The following is a 26,372-nucleotide window of genomic DNA, read 5'->3' on the forward strand; positions in this document are numbered from 1 at the left end:
ATGAGAAGAGATGGTTAAGGGAAGAACCCCGGGGTCTCCCAACATAGAGAAAGGGGAATTACTTTCAATGGAAAGTGAGAAGAAGAGGCAAGGCAGAGAGGAGGAAATGCAGAGTGGTTTCCAGAAACCAAGGAGGTAGAGAATTAGCCTGAAAGCACTGATTAGGTTAAGACATGAAAAGTGATAGCTAATAGTCAGCATGTTAACGCTTTCAGTGGAGTGGTGAGTACAGAGCCATGTTGCATTAAGGAAATGAAGAAGCAAAGGTGGCAAGTTACAAGCTCCACAAAGAGCTCTCTCTGAAAGAAAGAAGTGAGAGAGACCCTGACCTATAGAGAGGGGTGTGTTGGGACTGTGTCTATATATCTCAAAAGCAGTACATAACCTTCAGTTTAATAATAATAATAATAATAACAACAATAACCCCAAACCATGCCAAAATGGTTCTATGACTTCATTGCCTGGATGATTCAGACACTGGTCAGTCCAACAGCCCTAGGCCAAACCACTTTTGCAGGAAGGTATGGGATATGTTATTCTCACAGGTGTACCTACATCTCAGCAAACCATTTTACTAGTTTGTCCTTTTAACGAGTGTCTCCCTTGGGAATTATTTTGAAAGGTATGTATATTCTTTCAATGGAGTTCTTTTTACCAAAGTCTACGAGACTTTGTATTGTAGTGCCACTCAGAAGTGGGTAGAGTTTAAAATCAGCTATTTATTCTTTTGAGTGCACTTAAGCTGAGTCATCTGTAATGCCCACAGCAGGCTTTACAAACAGATATCATCTTCATTTTGCAGAGGAGGAAACAGAAGCTGAGAAATGTGAAGAAACATTTCCAAAGCTGCACAGTGGGAATTTGAACGCAGATCCTTCTGGTTCCAATGCCTATGGTCTTTCCACTAGACCCTGTGGCTTACATGAAGCTCCCTATTACTTGCACTGTACAGCCTCCTTCAAATGAGGATGTCTGTGTTGTCAATCTATTCATGAGGATTTATACGCAACACTTCAGAAAATGTCTGCTTTATTTCTGCTCAACACATCACCTCCAGTAGCATATACATTTAGTAGAAAACAGAGTGAACACCAGGATCTTCTGGTCATAATCTGTAACTACATAATTATAACATTTCAATTATTTATAACACATTGCATAATGCATCTTCTGTAGGCTGTCTCTGTGTTTAGCCATTTACTGGGATACACAAATTACCACTATATATAATTTATCACTAATTTTATTTATAATTTATCTGCTTTCTTACCAATCCAAACTCATCCAAGTTTCAGATTAGTTTTAAATATTATGTGTATGTTCACTTGGGCAAAATGAGTTGTGGAAGACTCTTGCAGAGAAAAGTTCATTTCTGAATTTCTAACTATTCTTTATGAGTCACTTCTGGTGAATTCCCATTTCTCACTTCTCCAGTTAAATAAAACATACTTGCTTTGAATGATAACATAGTTATTTCATTATAACCTCTTTTTTTTTAAAGCAGGCACTCTTACTTAATATCTCTTGGAGCAGGTGCGTGCTCTAACTACCATAGGCTATATTGTCTTTTGAAATAAATCATGACATATATATATATATATAATATTTTAATTTTAAGTTTCCTACCACCCTTTTTAGGTCTTATAATGTAAATAATCTAACAGAGGACTTAAAAGGTCTGTACAAAGTTGCTGGTGCTGATGGAAAAGGTATCACCTTCATCTTTACTGACAACGAAATAAAAGATGAGGCATTTCTGGAATATCTTAACAACCTGTTATCTTCAGGAGAGGTAGGTCTCAAAAGTAGAGAAAAAGTTCATATTTTAAAAATGTAAATTATATTTAAACAGAAAAAGCAGCAACTCTTCACAAGTAAGGGCATTTGACATATATTTTTTCATTTTAGAAATGATTAATGTACAAGATTTGGTAGATTTTTTGGAAAAACTACATGTGAGATTAATGCTGCCCACTTCCAGATTTTTTTGTATGCTTTGTTCCATTTTAAATATGATTGCTGGTTTATTTCATCAGTCTTCAGTTTAGTCCTGTAATTTATTTTAGAAGAATCAAAGTATGTATCTAATAGTCAGTGGTATAAAAGAGATGAAAGAATTCGGCCAGCTCTAAGTAGATGGTTGTGTCACCACTTCTGACACCATATTTATCAGCACTTCCATGATCACTCACATGCTTGGTGCTTCATTAGAAGGACTCATGGGATTCAGCAGATGGTTGTACTCATGTCTAAGATTTATCACAGCAGCACAGCAAGGATTCACAGCCTGATCAATACAGAAAAAGACACATCAGGTGGAACCTGGAGAAATCTATGTGAGGGCTTTGTATGTTCTCACCAAAAGGGTCATACAGAATGTGCTTCCCCTCCAGCAGTGAAGTGCAGTAACTCCTGTACTGCGTTCCATCCAGGAACATTTCAAACATTTCTGTTTGAAATTCAGAGTTCAACTGTTTTATTGGGGCTGGTCTGGTTGTCACTCCCTGCCTAGACACGGCTGCCAAAATTCCAGGCTCCCAGAAGGAAAGCAGATGTTCACTATATATCACAATGTTTGTATAAATAGTCCAGGCACAGAACAATCTTATGAATTAGTAATGGAGGAGACATTCAAAAAACAGGTTCCCAGATGATGGGCAAGTACTAGCCCTGCAAGCGTACTCTTCTCAAAATCAGGCCCACTGGGTTAACTTTTCCCTGCACAATGGTGAGAGGACTTCTGCAGGATAATGGCATAGGGAAATCCTGAATTCACCTCCTCCCACAGAAGCAGTTTACATTACATATGGATTATTTCCTTTTTTTAAAATTTTTATTTATTTATGATAGTCACACACACACAGAGAGAGGCAGAGACATAGGCAGAGGGAGAAGCAGGCTCCATGCACCGGGAGCCCGACGTGGGATTCGATCCCGGGTCTCCAGGATCGCGCCCTGGACCAAAGGCAGGTGCCAAACCGCTGCGCCACCCAGGGATCCCTATTTCCTTTTTTTTTTAATTGGAGTTCAATTTGCCAACATATAGCATAACACCCAGTGCTCATCCCATCAAGTGCCCCCCTCAGTGCCCATCACCCAGTCACCCCCACCCCCTGCCCACCTCCCTTTCCACCACCCCTTGTTCTTTTCCCAGAGTTAGGAGTCTCTCATGTTCTGTCTCATATGGATTATTTCCCTTGGAAAAAGATCTGAAAGCTAGATAAACCACATCTCCACAACAAAGGATAAAAAGACTACATCAAGATAGGTAGAAGAGGCAGAGACACAGTCTGCCAAAAACCTCACCCTCAGCATGGTGACATACAGTAGGGAGGGTTCTCACAAATGTGGAGCTTCTCCTGGAGGAGTGAGGGGTTGGTGCCTCATATTAGGATCCCCAATCCCAAGAATATACACCAGAGAGACAAGCCCCCAAAATGTCTAGCTTAGAAAACCAATGTGAACAAAAAGAAGAAAGAAAAAAGAAAAAGAAAGAAAAAAAGAAAACCAAGGGGCTGATACCCAGTGACCGAAAGTGCTATGGAAAACTGAAATTCACTTCTAAAGGGCTCCCACATAGTTTTACCCCAAGACACAGCCAAACAAACAAACAAACCCCAACAGTTTGAAAAGTGCCTAAATTGTATTTGAAGGAGATTCATTTACTAATCTTGAAGTATCAGCTGGAGGGGCAGAGGAGAGTTAAAAGTCTCCCCAGAGATGGAGTGCCTGGTTGATGCCAGTTTTGTACTTTCTATCTACCCTGCCTGCACAGATGAGCAAGCTTAGACAAAGCACCCTCCTGCCACCTTGCTAAGGCAGGCAGGGGTGAATGAGTGGTCAGTAGTATCCCATATCTTCTTTAAGCTGAAAAATTTGGTGGTTTGTAGCACTCCCCTGCTCTCTGGCTGGGGCAGATGACCATGAATGTGGCCATCATCTGCTCCCTAGGTAAGGCCAGCAAGCATGTGTGTTTATGACACTCCCCCATCCCCTGGCTGGGGCTGGCAAGTGCAAGTGGTCAAAACATTCTAACACTCTGGTCTAAAGCTGGTGCACACACTCGGACAAGGCACTCACCTGCTGCAGTCCTGAGGCCCATGGATACATGCAGTTAAAACATTTTCCTGCTGCCTTTCTGAAGCTAGCAAGTATGCCCCTTGTATACACTCTCCAGCTGCTGTGTTAAGGCTGGCAGGCATGGGCAATCTACTTGGGGACGCCCCTTGATTGCCTGATGCTGGTGACCAATGGGACTGGCATTCTCAGCTCCATAGGAATGTAATGTTGGAAAGACAGTTCTTGGCAGGCCACCATATCCAGTACACTGCACAGATAGCCAACTGAAACACAACCCCAGTCTTCCTATGAAAGGGGCCTATTTACTTAGTTTGGAGCTTCTGCCAGAAGGATAGGCTTTATGTTTCCTACACATCTAGAGACTGAAAAGATACCCAAAGGGAATGTAAGCAGGAAGACATCATCCTTCCATAAACCCTTGGCCTTGCTATAGCTCAGCAAGACCTCCTGGAAAGGGCCTTATACTTTGTCTGGAGCCCCAACTTTTGCAATCTGGAGAGAACTCCTAGTCTGGAGGACAGAGGGATCATGATTATGGCCCTACAGGACTGTGTGTATTTGCATACTTTAAAAGCTTCTGCCTGAAGATCTAAATTCCAATCAACCTGAAACTAAGTATGAAAGGAGATTACTCCCCCTTGGAACACTGACTAGCCTTGATGCACCCTCAACAGCAGGGACATATCAACAGTAAATCAGGTGGTTTAGGTAACCAAAAAGTTTTGTGAGATAACCAAGAGCTAGGGCAAAGTTGAATGAGAAAGTCCATACACCTGTTTAGAGACTGGGAAAGGTAGCTGTTTTGCCTCATAGAAATGCACAGAGTGAAACAAAATGAGGAAAGAGGGACATATATTCCAAATGAAAGACAAAAACCTCAGAAAAAGACCTAGATGATATAGAGATAAGTAATCTACTTCATAAAGAATTCAAAGTAACGGTCATAAAGATGCTCGCTGAACTCATGAGGAGAATGGATGAACACAGTGAGAACTTTAACAAAGATATAGAAAACATAAGAAAGTACCAAATAGAGGTCACAGAGCTGAGGAATTACAATAACAACTGAAAAAATACACAGGAGTGGTTAAATGGCAGATTGGAAGAAGCAGAAGAGATCAGCAAACTGGAAGACAAAGCAGTGCAAATCAGACAGAGCAGCAAAAAGAAAATAAATGTAATGAAGATAACTTAAGGGACATATGAGACATATGATGTTGATCAGGTGGAACAAAATTTGCATTATAGGGGCCCCAAAGGAGAAGAGAGAGAAAAGGGGGCAGAAGAATTATTTGAGGAAATAATGGCTGAAAATTTCCCTAACATGGGGAAAAAAAATAGACATCCAGGGCCAGGAAGCCCAGGTTTCCAAATAAGATGAACCCAAAGATATTCACATCAGGGCACATTATAATTAAAATGTCAAAGGTTAAAGATAAGAGGAAAATCTTTTTTTCTATTTTTTTTATTGGAGTTCAATTTGCCAACATATAGCATAACACCCAGTGCTCATCCCATCAAGTGCCCCCCTCAGTGCCCATCACCCAGTCACCCCCACCCCCTGCCCACCTCCCTTTCTACCACCCCTTATTCGTTTCCCAGAGTTAGGAGTCTCTCATGTTCTGTCTCCCTTTCCGATATTTCCCACTCATTTTTTTTCTCCTTTCCCCTTTATTCCCTTTCACTATTTTTCATATTCCCCAAGTGAATGAGACCATATAATGTTTGTCCTTCTCTGATTGACTTACTTCACTCAGCATAACACCTTCTAGTTCCATCCACGTCGAAGCAAATGGTGGGTATTTGTCGTTTCTAATGGCTGAGTAATATTCCATTGTATACATAAACCACATCTTCTTTATCCATTCATCTTTCGATGGACACTGAGGCTCCTTCCACAGTTTCGCTATTGTGGACATTGCTGCTATAAACATCGGGGTGCAGGTGTCCCGCCGTTTCACTGCATCTGTATCTTTGGGGTAAATCCTCAGCAGTGCAATTGCTGGGTTGTAGAGCAGGTCTATTTTTAACTCTTTGAGGAACCTCCACACAGTTTTCCAGAGTGGCTGCACTAGTTCACATTCCCACCAACAGTGCAAGAGGGTTCCCCTTTCTCCACATCCTCTCCAACATTTGTGGTTTCCTGCTGTGTTAATTTTCCCCTTTTTCACTAGTATGAGGTGGTATCTCATTGTGGTTTTGATTTGTATTTCCCTGATGGCCAGTGATGCAGAGCATTTTCTCATGTGCTTGTTGGCCATGTCTATGTCTTCCTCTGTGAAATTTCTGTTCATGTCTTTTGGCCATTTCACGATTGGATTGTTTGTTTCTTTGCTGTTGAGTTTAATAAGTTCTTTATAGATCTTGGATACTAGTCCTTTATCTGATACATCATTTGCAAATATCTTCTCCCATTCTGTAGGTTGTCTTTTAGTTTTGTGGACTGTTCCTTTTTGCTGTGCAAAAGCTTCTTATCTTGATGAAGTCCCAATAGTTCATTTTTGCTTTTGTTTCTCTTGCCTTCATGGATGTATCTTGCAAGAAGTTGCTGTGGCCAAGTTCAAAAAGGGTGTTGCCTGTGTTCTAAAAGGAAAATCTTAAAAGCAACAAGAGAAAAAACAAACTGTTACCTATACCCTCCATTAAGTTATCAGCAGATTTACCAGCAGAAACTTTGCAGGCCAGAAGTAAGTGGCAAAGTGGCACTTTATTCAAAGTGCTAAAAGGAAAAAAAAAATATTTCCAACCAAGAATACTCTACACAGCAAGGTTACTATTCAGAATTGAAAGAGAGAAATATTTTTTTCAGGTTAGAAGTTGAAGGAGTTCATCTCTACCAGACCAACTTCACAAGAAATGGTAAAGAGACTTCTTTAAGCTGAAAAGAAATGGCACTAATTAGTGGCAAGGAAGCATACAAAACAAAAATATCTCTGGAAAAGCTAAATATATAGTGAAGGGAATAAGTTAATCACTTATGAAACTACTATGAAGGTAGTAAAGGTAAAGGTGATAAATAACTAAAACTATAATAATCAGTTAAGGGATATAGAAAGAAGTAAAATGTGACATCAAAGACATAAAACATGAGGGAAGGTAGTAAAACTGTAGCATTTTAGGAATGTGTTCAAATTTAAGTTTCTATCAAATTAAAACAGAGTAATATATAATATATACTATTTATATATATAAAATAATGTGAACCTCATAGTAACAACAGAGCAAAAACTTACAGTAAACACTCAAAAGAAAATGAGCAAGGAACCTAAACATAATCAAACCAGAAGGGATGAGAAAAAGAGAAGAAGAAAAGAACCAAGGGGAACTATGGAAACAGAAAACAAAATGGCAATCTGTAGATACCTGTCAAAAACTAGTTTGAATGTAAGTGGAATAAATTATCTAATCAAAGACATAGAGTGGCTGAATGTATTAAAAAAAAAAAGACCCATCTATGTCCTGCTGCCTACAGGAGACCCACTTCAGAAGTAAGGACACAAATTGAAAATGAAGAGATGGAAAAAGATATTCAATGCAAATGGAAATGAAAAGAAACCTGGTATAGCTATATTTAGATAAGATAGAATAGATTTTATTTATTTTTTAAGAGCACTCATTCATTCATTCATTCATTCAATTGAGACACACAGAGAGAGGCAGAGGGAGAAGCAGGCTCCCAATAGGGAGCCTGATGTGGGACTCGATCCCAGGACCCCCAGGATCATGACCTGAGCCAAAAGCAAATGCTCAGCCACTGAGCCACCCAGGTGTCCCTGAGAGAACAGATTTTAAAACAAAGACAATAACAAAAGATAAAGAGGGTATTACATAATGATAAAAAGTCAATCCAGTAAGGAGATATAACATCTATAAATGTATATGAACCAAATATAGGAGCACCAAAATATATAAAACAAATATCAACAGATCTAGAAGTAGAAATTGACAGCAGTGCAATAATAGTAAGGGACTTTAACACCCTACTTACATCAGCGGATGGATTATTAAAATAGAAAATCAGTAAGGAAATATCAGCCTTAAATGATATGCTAGACCACGTGGATTTAATACATATAGGACATTCCATCCCCAACAGCAGAACACACAATCTTCTCAAGCACACATGGAACATTCTCCAGGATACATCACATGTTAGGCCACAAAACAAGTCTTAATAAATTCAAGAAGACTGAAATCATATTAAGCACCTTTTTAGAACACAATTGTATGACACTAGAAATCAATTATAAGAGGAAAACTGGAAAGACTACAAATAAATGGAGACTACAAATAAATAGCATGTTACTGAATAATTACTGTATCATAGAAGAAATCAAAGGAGAAATTCAAAAAATACCTAGAGACAAATGAAAACAAATATATAACATACCAAAACTTATGCCATGCAGCAAAAGTTGCTTTTAGAGGGAAGTTCATAGCAATATAGGCCTACCTCAAGAAATAAAAGAAATCTCACATAGACAATTTAACTTTACACCTACAGGAACTAGAAAATGAAACAAAAAGTCCAAAGTTAGTGGAAGTAAGGAAACAATAAAGATCAGAGTGGAAATAGAGACTAAGAAGACAATAGAAAAGATCAATGAAACTAAGAGCTGGTTCTTTGAACCAATAGGCAAAATGGACAAAACCTTTAGCTAGACTAAACAAGAAATAAAGAGGACTCAAACAAAATCAGAAATGAAAAAAATAAAAATAAATAAATAAATAAATAAAAGAAAAAAAAGAAAAAAGAAAAAAAGAAAATCAGAAATGAAAGAGGGGAAGTTATAATTGATATCAAAGAAATATAAGGGATCATGAGACTACTACAAACAATTATATATCAACAAATTGGGCAACCTAGAAGAAATGGATACATTTCTAGACACTTATGATCTTCCCAGACCAAATCATGAAGAAATAGGAAATCCAAATAGATTACTAGGAAGGATGTTGAATCAGTAATCAAAAACCTACCAACAAACATCCAGGCCCAGAGGCTTTACCAGCCAATTCCACCAAACATTGAAGGAAGAGTTAGTCCTGATTCTTCTCAAACTCTTCTAAAAAGTTGAAGAGGAGGAACACTTACAAACTCATTCCACAAGAACAGACTTACCCTGATACCAAAGCCAAAGACACCACAAGAAAAGAAAATTACAGGCTAATGTCCCTGATGAACACAGATGCAAAAATCCTCAATAAAATAACAAACTGAATTCAACAATACAGCAAAAAGATTATACACCATGATCAAGTGGGATTTACTCAAGGGATGTGAGGATGGTTCAATATTCACATCAATCAACATAATACATCACACTAACAAAATGAAAGACAAAAATCATATGATCACAACAGATGCATAAAAAACATTTGACAAAATTCAACATCTATTTTATGATTAAAACTTGAAAAAATGTGGAATGGACCTCAAAATAATAAAGACCATATATGACAAACTCACAGATAATATCATACTTAACAAGAAGTTTTTTCTTAGGCAAGATGAAAAAATAAAAAGCATCCAAATTGGAAAGAAAGAAGGAAAATTGTATTTATACATGACATGATATTATATAGAGAAAACCCTAAATGCTCCACCAAAAAACTGTTAGAATACACCAGTTCAGTTTCAGGATACAAGAATAATACATGCAGAAATTGATTGCATTTGCTCTAATAATGAGCTATCAGAAAGAGAAATCAAGAAAACAATGCCATTTACAATTACATCAAAAAAGAATAAAGTACTTAGGAATAAATTTAATCAAAGAGGTGAAAGACCTGTGGACTGAAAACTGTAAAACATTGTTGAAAGAAATGAGGAAGACACAAATACATGGAAAGATATTTTGTCTCATGGACTGGAAAAATTAATATTGTTAAAATGTCCATACTGTCCAAAGCCATCTACAAATGCAATGCAATAGTTATCAAAATTCCAATGGCATTTTATACAGATATAGAACGAAGGATTCTAAAACTTCTGTGGAACCACAAAAGACCTTGAATAGCCAATATTGAGAAAAAAAGAACAAAAATGGAAATACCATGATCTCTGGTTTTAAACTGCACTGCAAAGCTATAGTGATCAAAACAGTGTGGTATTGCCATAAAAATAGGCACAGAGATCAACAGAACAGAATAGAGGGCTCAGAAATTAACCCACACATATATGATCAACTTATGACAAAGGAGCCATGAATATACAATGGGGAAAGGACAATCTCTTCAATAAATGGTGTTGGGAAAACTGGACGGCCACATGCAGAAGCAGGAAACTGTACCACTACCTTCTACTGTGCATAAAAATTAACTAATAATGGATTAAAGATTTGAATGTAAGACCTGAATCTATAGAACTCCTAGAAGAAAATGTAAGTGGTAAGCTCCCCAACATTGTTCTTAGCAATGTTTTTATGAATTTGACTCTAAAAGCGAGAGAAACTAATGGAAAAATAAACAAATGGGATGATATTAAACGAAAATGCTTCTGCACAATGAAGAAAACCATCAACAAAATTAAATGGCAACCTACCGAATGGGGGAAGATATTTGCAAGTTGTATATCTGATAAGAGGCTAATATTCAAAATATATAAAGAATTCCTACAACTCAATAAAAAAACTCAAATAATCCTCTAGGCAAAAGATCTGAATATATATTTTTCCAAAGAAGACATACAGATGGCTAACAAGCATATGAAAAAATGCTCAACACCATTAATTGTTAGAGAAATGCAAATCAAAGCCACTACAAAATAGCACCTCACACCTGCCAGAATGGCTGTTATGAAAAAGATGAGAAATAGCAAGTTTGGATAAGGATGTGGCAAAAAGGGAACTCTCATGTACTGTTAGTGAGAATTCAAACTGGTGTGGCCACTTGAAAAACAGTATGGAGGATCCTCAAAAAATTAAAAATAGTGATCCAGCAATTCCACTACTGGGTATCTATCTGAAGAAAATGAAAACACTATTTCAAATAGATATATGCACCCTTTGCTCATGGCAGCAATATTTACACTAGCCACAACACGGAAATAACTGAAGTGTCTATCAGTGGATGAACTGATAAAGAAAATGTGGTATATATGCACACACACATACACACACACACACACACACACACACACACACCAGAATACTACTCAGCCACAACAAAGAATGTTATCTTGACATTCATGAGCTTGGGTAGACCTTGAGAGCTGTAAACTAAGTGAAATAAATCAGGCAGAGAGGGACAAATAATGCATGATTTTGCTTATATGAAATATCTAAAAAACAAACTCAGACTTATAGATACAAAAAACAGATTGGTGATTAACAGAGGAGGGTGGATATATCAGGGTGAGAATGGGGGTGGGTTGATCAAGAAGTACAAACTTCCAGTTGTAAAATAAAGAAGTCATGGAGATATAATGTACAGCATGGGGAATGTAGTCAAAAATATTGTGTAACTTTGTATGGTGACAGATGGTAGCTAGGTTTATTGTGGTAAATATTACTCAATATATACAAATGCTGAATCACCTCAAACTAGTATAATATTGTGTATCAATTATACCTGAATATAAAAATACACATAGTAAAAAATTACCTCACAGCCATAATTGAGACTGACTATGAATCAGAGAACAGAGGGCATCACTGGACCTTCTAAAGATATTATAGGAATGGTGGAGGGATACTTTTTTGGTGATAGCTATTTGAGTAAAGGGAAACAAAATTTCCTCCTGATTAAACTGCTCAATAAAAAGTTGTATTTTTGGTAATCTCCAGCAAATGAGGGATTTTGACTGTGGAGATGCAGAAAGAAAATACGAAAAGAAGATGACATGTGGGTGAAAAAAGGGACTAGACTTTGACTGAATTGATGTGGGGAATTTGTAAAATACACAACACTTGTTTTCTCTGTTTCTCAAAGATCTCCAATCTGTTTGCACGTGATGAGATGGATGAAATCACCCAAGGCCTAATACCAGTGATGAAAAAGGAACTGCCTCGCCACCCTCCTACCTTTGATAATCTGTATGAGTACTTCATTTCAAGATCAAGGAGGAACTTGCATGTTGTTCTCTGCTTTTCTCCAGTGAGTTACTTTATATTTATGTGGGAGGAGTTACTTATGGAAATGTACTTAATAGTTTACTTTCTCTGATGAGATGGTTTCCTCAGAAACTAACATTTGTTATACTGAATTGAAATTCACACTTTACTACCACCAATCTCCACTGGAGGCAATGTCACACCAAAGAGTAATAATTTAAAATATTCGTTTTATTAGAAATTATTGCATAGCCTACAACTTCCATTAATTGCCTGAGGATATAGTTTATTTGAATTTGATGAATTTGGTTATGTAATCTTGTCCAGCTCTTCCTCCAGCATAGACATACCATCTAGAATGTCCCTGATATAGGTTTGAATATCCCTAGCTCACTGTATTGTCCAGTATAGTAGCTATTAGACACATATGGCCATTTAAATCTTGATTAGTTAAAAATTAAGTAAAGATAAAAATCAATTCCTCAGTCCCACTAGATCCATTTCAAGTGCTCAGTAGCTACATGTTACGTGGGGCCACCATTCTGGGCAGCATATATTTAGAGCGTTTCCACAATCATGATTATATCAGGCAGCTCTGCTCTGCGAGTGTCACTAACTTAGCAAGCCAACCTACTTAATTTTTAGATAGTCTGATTCCCAGAGAGGTCTTCTATGGAATGAATTGAATTTTGTGTCTCTATTTTTGCCTCCATGATTCTGTTTCTCACTTGTAAAGTGAACCCAATCCCTCCCTGCTCCCCATATAGCTCCTTAGATATTTAGAGAAAGTTTTTGCAGATCCTCTAACTTGTTTCCTTGGTAGACCAAACATCTCCCACCGCTTTTGCCATTCTCACTTGTCCTAGTGTCCAGGCCTTTCACTGTCCTGGTCATCTCTCTCACAAAGAGTTCTAGTTTATCACTTTCTTCTTAAAGGTAGCTCATAGAACCCAGCCCAGTAATGCAGATGTAGTCTTAGGGTAGAGAAAAATATGAAAATACTCCCTCCCTTCCTCTGAACATTTAATTTATATATTAATGAACCCCAAGATTTTTTTAAAATTGTGATGTCACACTGTTGGCTCAGAATGCCTAAGCCTCTCTCTAGCCATTTTATTATAATCCCTCTGTGTGTCTGACGAATTTCTGACCTTACTGTCCACAGGTTGGTGAGAAGTTCCGGGCCCGTTCTTTGAAATTTCCTGGCTTGATATCAGGTTGCACCATGGACTGGTTTAGTCGCTGGCCAAAGGAGGCTTTGATTGCTGTGGCCTCCTATTTCCTTTCAGGCTATAGTATTGTCTGCTCCAGTGACACTAAAAGACAAGTTGTAGAAACAATGGGCCTCTTCCATGATATGGTTTCCGAGAGCTGTGAAAATTATTTCCAAAGGTGAGTGACTGTACCGGACCATGGTGGCTGCAGCCTCACGCAGTTCACCTCAGAGAGGAATTTGGTGCCGCAGCCATATCAATTGAGGACAGAGTCCCTGCTGCACTTAGATTTTTTTTCTTGCTTTGATTTTCTGGCGGTTATGTATTGAAATAATGATACATCAATGAGACTTCAGGATTAACTAGTATCCGTACTTAAGTACCTCTTTCTCTTCCAGGCCTCAAAGTAACAGATGCTTAATGAGTCACTTTATATCATTTGCTTGATTTTCTTTTGGAGAAAAAAGAAAAGTTCACCATTGCCTTATGTTAGGGAATATTTAGGTTTTGCATTCGCATCTCTTGGTATTACCAATGTTTTCATGCCAAAAAATTTTAATTGACTCTAGGAAAGTCCATTGGCTAAAAGTAGCAATAGTGTTTACATGTGAAAACTATTGTCAACAGTTCAAAAATACAACTTCTTCCCTTCCCAAAGCAGGATACTCTTTGTGTACATTTGATAGATGTGAATAAAGGTGGGTCAACATGATCTTTGGGCTGCTGGGGGTGCTCAACCTGCCAGAAAGAATTTTCCTATGTAGAGGGTCTGGGTAACATTTTCATGGATTTTCCAGAGGGTTCCTATCTCACAAAGCTATGTTTATCCTGGACCCTTTTCTTTACTTAAAACTATCCCCAGGACTCCCCTTGCTTTTAAAAAAGATTTTATTTGAGAGACAGAAAGAAAGAGAGAGAGAGAGAGAGAGAGAGCAAGTGCACACAAACGGGGGAAAGGGTAAAGGGAGAGGGAGAAGTAGGCTCCCCACTGAGCAGGGAAACAGATGTGGGGCTCCATCACAGAACCCTGAGATCATGACCTGAACTGAAGGCAGACGCTTAACTGACTGAGCCACCCAGGTGCCCCAGGAACCCCCTCTTTTTAAAAAATATTTTATTTAAATTCAGTTTGCCAAATATAGTATGATACCCAGTGTTAATCCCATCAAGTGCCCTCCTTACTGCCTGTGTCACCCAGTCACCCCATCCTTCCACCCACCTCCCCTTCTGCAACGCTTTGTGTTTTTTTCCCCAGAGTTAGGAGTCCCTAGTGTTTTGTCTTCCTCTCTAATTTTTCCCCACTCAGTTTCCCTCCTTTCCTTTATAGTCCCTTTTACTATTTCTTATATTCCACATATGAATGAAACTATATGATAATTGTCTTTCTCTGATTGACTTATGTCACTCAGCATAATACCCTTCAGGTCCATCCACGTCAAGGCAAATGGTAGGTATTCATCCTTTCTGATGGCTGAGTAATATTCCATTGTATACATAGACCACATCTTCTTTATCCATTCATCTGTTGAAGGACATCGTGCCTCCCTCCACAATTTGGCTATTGTGGACATTGCTGCTATAAACATTGGGGTGCAGGTGTCCCGTCATTTCAATACATCTGTATCTTTGGCGTAAATATCCAGTAGTGCTATTGCTGGGTCATAGGGTACCTCTATTTTCAACTTCTTGAGGAATCTCCATAGTGTTTTCCAGAGGGGCTGCACCAGCTTGCATTCCCACCAACAGTGCTAGAGAGTTCCCATTTCTCCATATCCTCACCAACATTTGTTGGAAGGAACCCCCTCTAAGATAAAGTTCTAGATAACCCTCCAGATCCTCTTGGTGGATCCATGTGTATTAATTCTTATGGTTAGCAAGATTTTCCTTCCATTTAATTTGAACTCCTTCTGTCACTGTCATCTGTGGAAAGTTTTACCTTCTCTTTGTTACAAAAACCTGTGTCTCTATTTTAGGAAAGTTTGGTGTGTTTTCCAAAATGTTCATATCCTCTTCGGTTGTAGAATTTTATTCTGAATGTGATATTTATTAAATGCTTAAGTGCTAGTCATATATGTGCCTGAGTCCTTAAAAATTTTTTAATGTTAAAAATCTTCAGAACTCCAAAAGTGAAAAATTAATTAAAAGGTAAAATGATTTTATATTATGTGAGGAGCTCTTCTTTGACTTGAGTTTCTCCTGAATAAAATAATTCTTTTTATTTAATTCTACTGTTAAATAGAATTGCTGTACTAAATAAAGCCTTAGTGAATTGAATGTGCAAATCAAGTATGGCTGCCTTGATTTCAAGATCTGGTGAATTGGGGGGTGAGACTGGCTTTCACTTTTGTAAGCCCACCCAGCTGGTTTCTAGCCGTGAAGAAGTGTATTTCATTCAAATATCAGTTGAATGAAAGCAGATCACAGCACAAATTCATTTCGACCACTTATCCCTAATATTTGTACAGAACCTTAAAGGTCACAAAGTGTGTATGTGTAAATATATATGTATATATTTATTATATATGTGTTTATTTATTTTCACAAAATGCTGGCAGGTGTAGGGCAGTAATTCCTTTCTTAGTTTTCCATATGAGGAAGCAGAAGCCGAAGGCGGGGTAAGGGTCGAGTCAAAGACCCCTTAAGGGTCAATACACCAGCTATGTAGTGTTCTTTCCATCTGACCTCTAGGGAAACCATTCACCATTCCTGCCTTCCTGCTAGGGAATCACCCTTCAGAATTACACTGATTCCACAGCGTAGGATGCCTTATAGGAATACATCAGAATGATAGAGATGAAGATCATTTCTATGTTCTACTTTCAGATACCGCCGAAGAGCACACGTGACTCCCAAGTCTTATCTCTCATTTATCAATGGTTATAAAAACATTTATACTGAAAAGGTGAAACATATCAATGAACAAGCTGAACGTATGAATATTGGTAAGCAGAATGGAATCTTTTAAGGGCTTTTTGATAAGAATTCCTATATGTATGTATATACATATCCACTGATGGATATTGTGTTTGAAAGAAAAATGCTGCCTTTACTATTAGTAATAGGTTATTTTGAGGGATGTTATTAGGGTCTTTTACCTGTTAAGAAGCTTCCAGGCAGGGGCACCTAGGTGGCTCAGTTAGTTAAACATCTGCCTTCATATCAGGTCATGATCTCGGGATCCTAGGATTGAGCCTCGTATTGGGCTCCATGCTTAGCGGGGAGTCTGCTTCTCCCTTTGCCCCTCTCCCTCTCTCTTTGCCCCTACCCCCTGCTCCTACTCTTTCTCTCAAAGTCCAAATAAAATATTTTTAAAAAGAAGAAAATTCTGGACAGAAGAAAATCTGCGGAGGTAGCCTGTTTTCTCTCTCAAACCATTTTCTGCCTGCCCCTGCGACTCTGGTCCATGCTGTTGGGCCAGGAGTCCCCATAGTCACTGAGCTGCTGCCTGCAGGTGGAGAAAAGCCAGCTTTTGGGAACTGACCTCCGTTTCAGTTTTTGGCCTCATTACACTTTGTGTTGACTTGCATAAGTCATGCATTGTTAATGCTTCTCAAATGTCTAACAAAGGAAAAGGAAAACAAAAGAGGTAATTTACCTGAACAATGGCTTTCTGTGTCCAGTACATGTAATATTAGCAGAGAAAGTACAAATCGGAACAAATCATACATCCAGAAAGCATTTGGCCCAAACAGTCCAAAAAGAAGTGCAAAGATTTTTCCCCCTCACTTTTTCTGCAAAAAATGTGATCTCAGAGCATAACAGAGTTCCAAGGTTTGTGCAGTTATAGTGGTGGAAACACTGTGAAAGAAACCATCCTCTGTTTTTCTCATGGCTTACCTTCTTGTAACTTTGCATAGGATGCTCTGTGATCAGTGGTGGGCTGGAGCTACTTGTACTGGCTCTAGAGTTGATTTCTAATTTGTAGGAATTTTATGACCTGGTTGTTAAACACATCCTTCATTAAAAATTAAATCAGAGGGGATCCTGGCTGGGGTGGCTCAGCGGTTTGGCACCTGCCTTTGGCCCGGGGCGTGATCCTGGGGACCCAGGATCGAGTCCCACATCGGGCTCCCTGCATGGAGCCTACTACTCCCTCTGCCTGTGTCTCTGCTTGCCTCTCTCTCTCTCTTTCTCTCTCTGTGTCTTTCACGAATGAATAAATAAATAAATAAAATCTGTTTAAAAAATTAAATCAGATAAAGTCACAAGTCCTATTTGAAAAAGGTAAGAATACTCAGAATTCATCACATCTTAGTTATTTTTACTCTATCTTACTGCTATTAATGTTCTTGAGCTAATTTATTTCATTCTATCAGTATGGTAGACATATAATGGTGTGCTACTGGGAGTCTCTTGGTAACTTCAAATCAACCATGGTGGGAGTACTCATACCATGAAAATTGGAAAACACGCAAATGAGTGTCCCCTCTCTCCCCCAAGAGACTTGGATGCTAAACATTTACCAACACACCACTGTCTAGAACTGAGTTGGAATGTGAGAAAATCCAGTTAATCATTTATTGTGCATTGAAATTATTGTGTATGGCATTGAAAGTCACAGAAGTCAGCTGCATGGGTTTTAGCAGCTGTTTTCATTTTCACAGGAAAGAGAACCACAAAACTATTAATGTATTATCTGTCTCATTTGTCACAGCTGCAGTATGATTCAAAGGCAAAAAAAAATGATATTTACATCATTAAAAATAATGTTTGCAAAGCCAAGGAGAGCAAATAACTTTCCTAAGTTAATCTTACTCAGTCTGACATTGTGACTTTCCCTTAAAGTTAGCTAGATAAGGGGCTCCTGGGTGGCTCAGTGGGTTAAGTGGCTGCCTTCAGCTCAGGTCATGATCCCAGGGTCCTGGGACTGAGCCCAGTGTTGAGCTCTCTGCTCAGTGGGGAGCCTGCTTCTCCACCTGCCCCTCCTCACCACTTGAGCTCTCTCTCTAGCTCTCTCCCTCTCTCTCAAATAAATAAATAAAATCTTAAAAATAAAAAATTTAGATAGATGGTGTTCTTCACTCGCTGCCGAAACTCTCAGAGATATGATCAGTATTGATGTTCCTAATATCTATGTATTTGCCCATAAATAATAATTATCTTGTGTTTATTACAATACTGGTACAAATACTGGCCTTATAAGTAGCAGACATTGAGCAAATATTTGATGTACGGATGTTCATATACTAAGCAAAAGTGTATGTGTGTGTATTTGTAAAGGTCTTGATAAGCTTATGGAGGCAAGCGAATCTGTTGCTAAGCTGTCTCAGGATCTTGCAATAAAGGAGAAGGAATTGGCAGTGGCTTCCATAAAAGCAGATGAAGTGAGTTGGCCTTTACTGTATAACTAGTGGCAAGGAATATTATTCCATATTTTAAAAAGCTAAAAATGTTATTAAAAATAAATAATACAGGAACTCATAGACTATTTCTAGTGAAACAATGGTTTACAAAGACTGTTAGGTATTTTTGTTTAACTTATACTGAGATGCACCTAAGTTATTTTATCCTTTATGTGGTCTAAGACTATTCTTTCTCCTCTAGGGCTGTTTCCTTTGTTCTCTTTCATCTATTTATGGAATCTTTGCCTCTCTATGAGTTATATCTGGTCTTCTCCTTAAGATCCCTGAATGCTTTAGGTTTCTAGAATGACCCAAGTCTCATCTGAAGTTTGTGTCAAGGAGGGAAAAAACTAAGAGAAATTGTTGGTGGGGAAAAAAAAAAGATACTCTTCCCAAGTTGATAGAGCTATATGTATGCTGCTCCATTATCTGTGACCCTACCAGTCTGTGACTGCTTTCAGCTTCACCTTGCTGAGCCAGTTAAGAATGGATACTTAAATTCTGACCCTTAGCCGGTTACTGAAATGAGAAAGATAGCATCAGAGAGGGTCTTAGCTTAGTCTGGGCATATGGTAGGCATCCAACAAACACGGCCTGCTTTATTTTTATTACGTGGGCATTATTATGGTTTCTGAACATATTCCACTACACATGCTTGAATTGTGTTAATTTTCTAGAAATTACATAAAGTGGAAATACCATTTTCCTAAAGGCTTAACATGTTTACTTATTTACTCTGTATATATAAATATAATATATGTATTTGTAAGTCTTAGGAAAGCTCAGGACATAGAAGACTGCAAGGAACTGCTTAAGGAGTTCCTTTAATATTCCTGAAAACATAGAATGGGGAACATATATAAAATACATATTTGTGTTTTATATCATATTGTATAAATAGTCTCTCACTGATCAAATCTATAAATTTTGCTCAAAAGGTTTACCTGTTTTCCCTCAATTTCATAGGTATTGGCAGAAGTCACAGTAAGCGCTCAGGCATCAGCCAAAGTGAAAAACGAAGTACAGGAGGTAAAAGACAAAGCCCAAAAAATTGTGGATGAGATCGATAGTGAAAAAGTAAAGGCTGAGACCAAACTGGAAGCGGCTAAACCGGCCCTGGAAGAGGCTGAGGCAGCCCTGAATGTGAGCAAGCGCTGTTACCCCTCTCAGCCCAAGTCCCAGCCTGCTTCAGGTTTCATTCTGTGAAATTCACTGGGAATTTCTAGAATCTGAAAACTGAATTGAATTCGAATGTGATTTATAATCTCTATGACTGAAGACAAATGTTTCTGTTGATTCAATATTCTAATTCTTTAAATCTTCAGTTCTTGTAACTTACTAGTTTCGTTCCATAAATCAGCCTTCCATGAGATCTGAGAACTAATGCGAGTGATTAATGGCCTTAACAACAGCCTAAGGGATTCAGATGATACAGAGAACCTCCCCAGTTCCTTCAAAGCATCCCCTCCAGATTATATTATGTGCCCTTTAAAAACATCTCCTTGTGGGTTCTGAGGGCTCTTAGGATAAGGTCCACATCTGGGAGGCAACCTACAGTTGCCTCTCGAGACTTACCACTTCTTAAATAGATGATCTGGAGTAAATTTACTTAACTTTTTTGGGTCTTCACAGGGATTATAATTCCTCATCGATCCTTGGAGGATCAATGTAAGCATTAAAAGTAATGAATAAGTTTGCTGGGCACATAGAGGGTACTCAGCAAATATCAGGGCCACTGTTGCTACTGATAACTGGGTTCCTGTCTACCCCTGGAGCCCTTCTATCATTCTGTATCTACACACAGTGTGGTCCAGCCATGCAGAAACACCCATAGGCTTCTGGAAGAAGCATGGTCTGTTTAAACGTGTCTCTTCCTCTGCCAGGAATGCTTTTCCTGACTTTTATTGCCTAATAAGAGTCATTCTCTTATTTAGAAGGCTCATGCCTTCCAGAAAGTTTTTGGGTCTTTGGCTCTCCTTTGTTTTTCCTGTCATTCCTCTGCTTCTACCATGATGACAATTCTAGTTCAGGTTGATTGTGCTTTCTTTCTCTTCCTTGGAAGATTATGAAGATGGGGCTATTTTTCTTTATTCTTTTAAGTGAGAGAATGCCTATGTTTGTTGAATGAATAGATTTATGATAATCATTTAATAAAATCGTGACAATCATTAGGACACATTTTCCACCCCCACTCCCTTTACGAATCCTACAATAACATACAATAACATACAAGAAAGAGAAATCACTGAATGAACAAGTGTTAGGAGATTTTATTGATTATGTTATGTTCCAATCCTTCTTGCCTTGAATATCAGCTAACATCTTATTCCAAACCCGGCTCACAGGTAGAAACTTTGAAAACTATCTTTTGTGAGCCATAAGCTATAAAAACTTCTCTTTTCTCCTTTGAATTTCTCCCCCTACCATAGATAGGGCAGCCTTCAAAATGAACACCAAAGTTGAGGTTTGATATTCAGAGACTTGCTCCTCTTTTCATATCCACACATAGAGTATGTGCTTTGAAGATGCAAGTTACCTGAATGTTACCCATCAATGAGGCTTGTTGCCAACAGAGCTCTGGAGTGTGGGCAATAAATGGTACTGATATTCTACAGCAATTAGTTGAGGACAACAGGAGAAAAAAAGAATAAGAACAAATAGAAATCCCAAGGTAACAATGAAAGAACTATTATGCAAAAATCTTGGAATACAAACCCTTAAGGAGAATAATGTCAGGGGATGGGGAGGAAATACATTTTAAAGTTTTCTACTTTCATTATCTAAAAGCATTAGATTTCCATAGGATTATTAATACTACTCAACAACAAAAAATATATTGATTCCTAATCCCAAATACAGACCATCAAACCAAATGATATTGCCACAGTCAGGAAACTTGCAAAGCCTCCACATCTTATTATGAGAATCATGGACTGTGTCCTGCTACTGTTTCAAAAGAAAATTGACCCAGTCACTATGGATCCAGAAAAACCTTGCTGCAAACCTTCCTGGGGAGAGTCATTAAAAGTAAGTAGAAATCTTTGCAAGTCCTGTAAGGTGCATCAGATGCCCTCTACCCAGGACTTCAATATAGCCAACACAAGCTGGCAGGCAGTGATTGGTAATTATGTAGTGAAGAGTTTGGGAGACTGCATCTCCCAAAGTGTAAGTAGGGAAAGATTTTAAAGCTAAATGGCTTCTTTTTGTAAAAAGTGTCTAAAACCAGAGGCTAGTATTGGCACACTCTTTTTTTTTTTTTGAAGATTTATTTATTTGACAGAGAGGGAGAGAGAGAGCACACAAACAGAGGAGAGGGGTAGAAGGAGAGGGAGAAGCAAGCTTCACTCTTTTTTTTTTTAAAGATTTATTTATTTGATGGAGAGAGAGAGTGTGCATGAGCGTGAGTGCACAAACAGTGGGGAGGGGTAGAGGGAGAGGGAGAAGCAGGCTCTCCACTGAGCAGGGAGCCCCACAAAGGACTTGACACTCAATCCCAAGACCCTCAGGATCATGACCTGAGCCAAAGGCAGACACCTAACCCACTGAGCTACCCAGGTGCCCCTTGGCACACTCTTGATGTGCCAACCCAGTCTCCAAAAGGGAAGTTGTGTGGTTGGTGGCATTCAGATGCATGCACTAGACAGGAAACTGACATATCTTTTCTTCTTTAATCTTCCACCATGGTAACAGGAAAACAATTTGCAACTTACAGATTTAGGTCAACTGTCGTCATAGTCTTGATGTGTAGGTATGAGAGTGAATCAATCGTTACTTCTTTGAAAAAACTCAATTTAGAATTATATACTAACTCAGGAAGAAATTATTTACGTTCTCTCAGAACTCCGGGTTGTAATGCTATTTTTCAGCTGATGAGTGCAACAGGGTTCCTGTGGAGCCTTCAGCAGTTCCCCAAGGATACTATAAATGAAGAGACTGTTGAGTTGCTGCAGCCGTATTTTAACATGGATGATTATTCTTTGGAAAATGCAAAAAAAGTCTGTGGGAATGTGGCTGGTCTGCTGTCTTGGACACTTGCTATGGCAACATTTTATGGTATCAATAGAGAAGTGTTGCCCCTGAAGGTAAGAGTTTCCATCCTTCTAGGAAATCAATGTTTAATAAAATCAGTCACTGATTTTATTATTTTACTGCTATGAACAGACAAAGCATAATTTTGAGTAAAGTTTTTATTTCCTTCATGTCCTCTCACAGTTTCTCATTTTCTTTACATCTGTTAAGCGTTTCTTGGCATCGCAGACAAGACATCAAAACCAACTTGTTATCTTAAATAGGAAATGAATTCACTGCAAGTAACCATTAAGCTGTCGTAATGGAAAACATGCTGTTTCTTTAAAGTTTAAAGAGACTTGGTTTGGAGGTAGAATTTGATTACCATATTCCAAACAAAGTTTATAAAAATGAAGGTCAACACCCAGAAACATTTTAAATTTAAAAGATACGGAGAAAAACCCCTTATATGCATCTAAGAAACAAATGATCAAGCAAAATAAAAAAAGTTGCTTACAAAAGAGATATCGGGATGGCGCAGACTTCCTGCAACCCTAAATATTAGAATGTAATGGATAAATATATGCAGAGTATTGAAGAAATTACTCTGGTCCAAGAGTTCAATAACTGACCAAGCTGCCCTCCATGTCTAAGGGAATTAAGAGACATTCTTAAGGATGCAATTTAAGTACTAAATGATAAGTACGTGCACTCATGCATACACACATGTGCGCACACACCATTTATACTGGGCCAGGCTGTTCTTCAGGTCTGAGGGAACAGAATGACATTCTCAGGATTCATAAAATACACCTCTCTGATGCACCCTACCCTCCTGCCCCACCCCCACCATCAAGCTAAAAGAGTTCAAAGTGGTTGCTTGTTGGAATGGAAAATGATGACCAGGTGGGTAGGGGGTTGCTGGTTTTCATAATAAACCTTATAGAAATGGCTGTTTTTTAAAATTCTGTGCATAGGTAATTTGGAGAAAAATAGAAAATAAGTTAACGATAAGAAAGTATTAATAAAGGGAAATGATGAGAAAATGTAGGAAGGTCACTCAAGAAAAAAGATACCAAGAGATGTAGAATTTAAGAAAAAATGCATTCATAAGAACAGTTAATTTTCCTAAAAATTGTGATCCACAATTTTTTGTGGATCACAGACTTAATTGTAATAATGTTTTTTGTAATAAAATATTATCAAATTACAAAAATCAAGATGCATTAATGTTTTTAGTGGAAATTAGTAAAAATATATTGTAATTTGAGATTGTGTGGAAGAATGGTTTTCTGGGTGTGTGATCTTTGCCGTGCACACAGGACCTCAATTTAGAAGGATCCACAGTTGGCCTGCTGTCACCCTCTTGAAGTTCTCAATAATTTTTAAACAATGGATTCCACATTTTAATTTTGTACAGGGTCCTGCAAATTATACAGCCAGTCTTTAGCAGATATAAACTAATAATTATACAAAGATTTTACACTGTTTCATTTTTAAGGTTGAATAGCTGCATTGAACATTCTTGAATATGAACAAAGAATATGAAATTACTTCTAGTGACCCAGAAACATTTACAAAAATTGATCATATTCAATTCTAAAAGAACATCTTGATTTAATTCTTAAAGGCAGAAATTGCTGAAGCCTCATTTTCTGAATATAAGCAATAAAATTAGAAAGTTTACATAAAAAAAAGCCAGTGACTTCTTTTTTTTCTTTTTAAGAAATTATGACAGAAGTTAGTTACCAGAGCTTTTGTTATGTAGCTCAATGGCACTTTCTTAGCTATTAATTAAACTAAGCACTCCAATACATTCTCACTTATAAATACACACACATACACATAAACCTTAAGGAAAGTGGAACAGAGTTAATAAAAATAACATTGAAAATTATAGAAAAGTAGCAGAATTGAAGAATTGTTGCTTTGCAAAAACAAAATATAAAAGATATATCCTTGGAAAATATAATCAAGAAGAAAATATGTAAAATCACAGATATGTGGATTTAAATAATTAGAAGGCAAATTTTAAAGTTATATAAAAATACATTAAAAATTTTAAATTTAATAACAATAATATTAACTAAATTAATATTTCCTGCAAAAAAGGCTAAATTTGAATAAATTAAATATTGAAAAAGAAAATGAGAGTGTCATCAAAAAACTTCTACCCCAGAAGGCTTTATTGCTATTTTACTTTACCAATTCATTTAAATTTCTATGAAACAGATCATTTCTAAGTCCATACTCTAGGACTCAGAAAAAAGATGAAAAAAAATCTACCATTACAGTAATTCCACTTCAAAAAATCTTTATGAAGGAAGCAACCCAAAATGTTTGCATGCCCAACAGCTTTATTTATAATAATTAAAAATGCTGGGAGGGAATGTCTAAAAGTAGGGCAAAGGTTGGGTAAATTATGATACATCCAACTGGTGTGATATTATGCAGTCATATTACTAATGTTCCTGAAAAAGTGTTTAAGGGCATATTTAAGGGGAAATGATTACACTATATTAAGTGAAAAAAAAACTGGAAAATGTCGGTTATCATCTTCTTAACACAATACTCAGACTATCATGGGGTAAAATCACAGGCAATTTCTGTTATCTTTTCTATGCATTGCTGCATTTTCCATGTTTTCTATATTGAACACTAATAATTGAAAAAAAAAATAGATGGGTGCCTGGGAGGCTCAGTCCCTTAAGCATCTGGCTCTTGAACTCAGCTCAGGTCTTGATCTCAGGGTTGGGAGATTGAGCCCTGTGCTGGCCTCCATGCTGGCTGTGGATCCTACTTTAAAAAAAGAAGAAGAAGAAAGAAAAAGAAATAGAACCTTAATGAACTATCTCTAAGATTCTGCTTCTCCAACTGAACACACTTCAACCTCTAAATACTGTCTTGAGCAAAAATTGTGTAATTCGTGTTATTATTTACCTTTAAAACCAAAAATATTTTACAGACCTAATACAACTAGCACCATGCAGTTACCTCTTCTTGCTCTTTAAGGCTAACCTAGCGAAGCAGGAGGGCCGTCTGGCGGTTGCTAATGCTGAGCTGGGGAAGGCACAGGCTCTGCTCGATGAGAAACAAGGCGAGCTGGATAAAGTGCAAGCAAAATTCGATGCAGCCATGAATGAGAAAATGGTGAGATTAAATATACAAACTTCCTGAAGCGATGTGTTAAAATTTTACACAAGGGTGTGTTGTATTTAGAAATTAGGTAAATGTTTATTGACAAAAAAAAAAATTACCTGATTGTCCTTTACTGGATATGGTCTCTGTTTTGGATTTTTGACTCTCAAAGGTCTTTTTTTGTGTGTGTCTTTAATAATCATTGTTGGTAACAGTAAGCTGTGGTATCATCCCCAAAGGGTACTGATTCGGAGGTTAGAAAACTGGGTTTGAGATTCAGTGCAGGCACTATTCATTAGCCAGTTGGAAGCAACTGATGGAGCTTTATCTGTCAAAGAGGGATCCTGATACAACCTCATGGGATAGGCTGTAAGCAGTGGTGGTCTGGTAACAATAGGCTCTGGAGGCGGGAGGGGCCCAGGTGGAATAAAAGCCATGATTTGCACGGTTTCCTGATTTCTGTGGTGTAGGTCCTCCCATCAGTCAGTTCTAAGCTACCAATGTGCTGACACTGTACACAGATTTGAAAACAGATG

General features: G+C 37.8%; 1 protein-coding gene across 1 annotated transcript in view; it reads left to right on the forward strand.

Annotated features, from left to right (window-relative positions):
• Positions 1-26,372, forward strand: part of DNAH8 (dynein axonemal heavy chain 8) — a 331,702-nt gene that overhangs the window by 200,946 nt on the left and 104,384 nt on the right. The window contains exons 59-67 of the mRNA XM_055330260.1: positions 1,639-1,792; positions 12,013-12,177; positions 13,300-13,526; positions 16,172-16,290; positions 18,569-18,672; positions 19,657-19,833; positions 21,550-21,717; positions 22,557-22,772; positions 25,711-25,848. Of these exons, the coding sequence (XP_055186235.1) occupies positions 1,639-1,792; positions 12,013-12,177; positions 13,300-13,526; positions 16,172-16,290; positions 18,569-18,672; positions 19,657-19,833; positions 21,550-21,717; positions 22,557-22,772; positions 25,711-25,848 (1,468 nt within the window). The remainder of the gene's footprint in view (positions 1-1,638; positions 1,793-12,012; positions 12,178-13,299; positions 13,527-16,171; positions 16,291-18,568; positions 18,673-19,656; positions 19,834-21,549; positions 21,718-22,556; positions 22,773-25,710; positions 25,849-26,372) is intronic.

This window comes from Nyctereutes procyonoides, unplaced genomic scaffold (assembly GCF_905146905.1).
Source record: "Nyctereutes procyonoides isolate TBG_1078 unplaced genomic scaffold, NYPRO_anot_genome, whole genome shotgun sequence".
Lineage (NCBI taxonomy): Eukaryota > Metazoa > Chordata > Mammalia > Carnivora > Canidae > Nyctereutes > Nyctereutes procyonoides.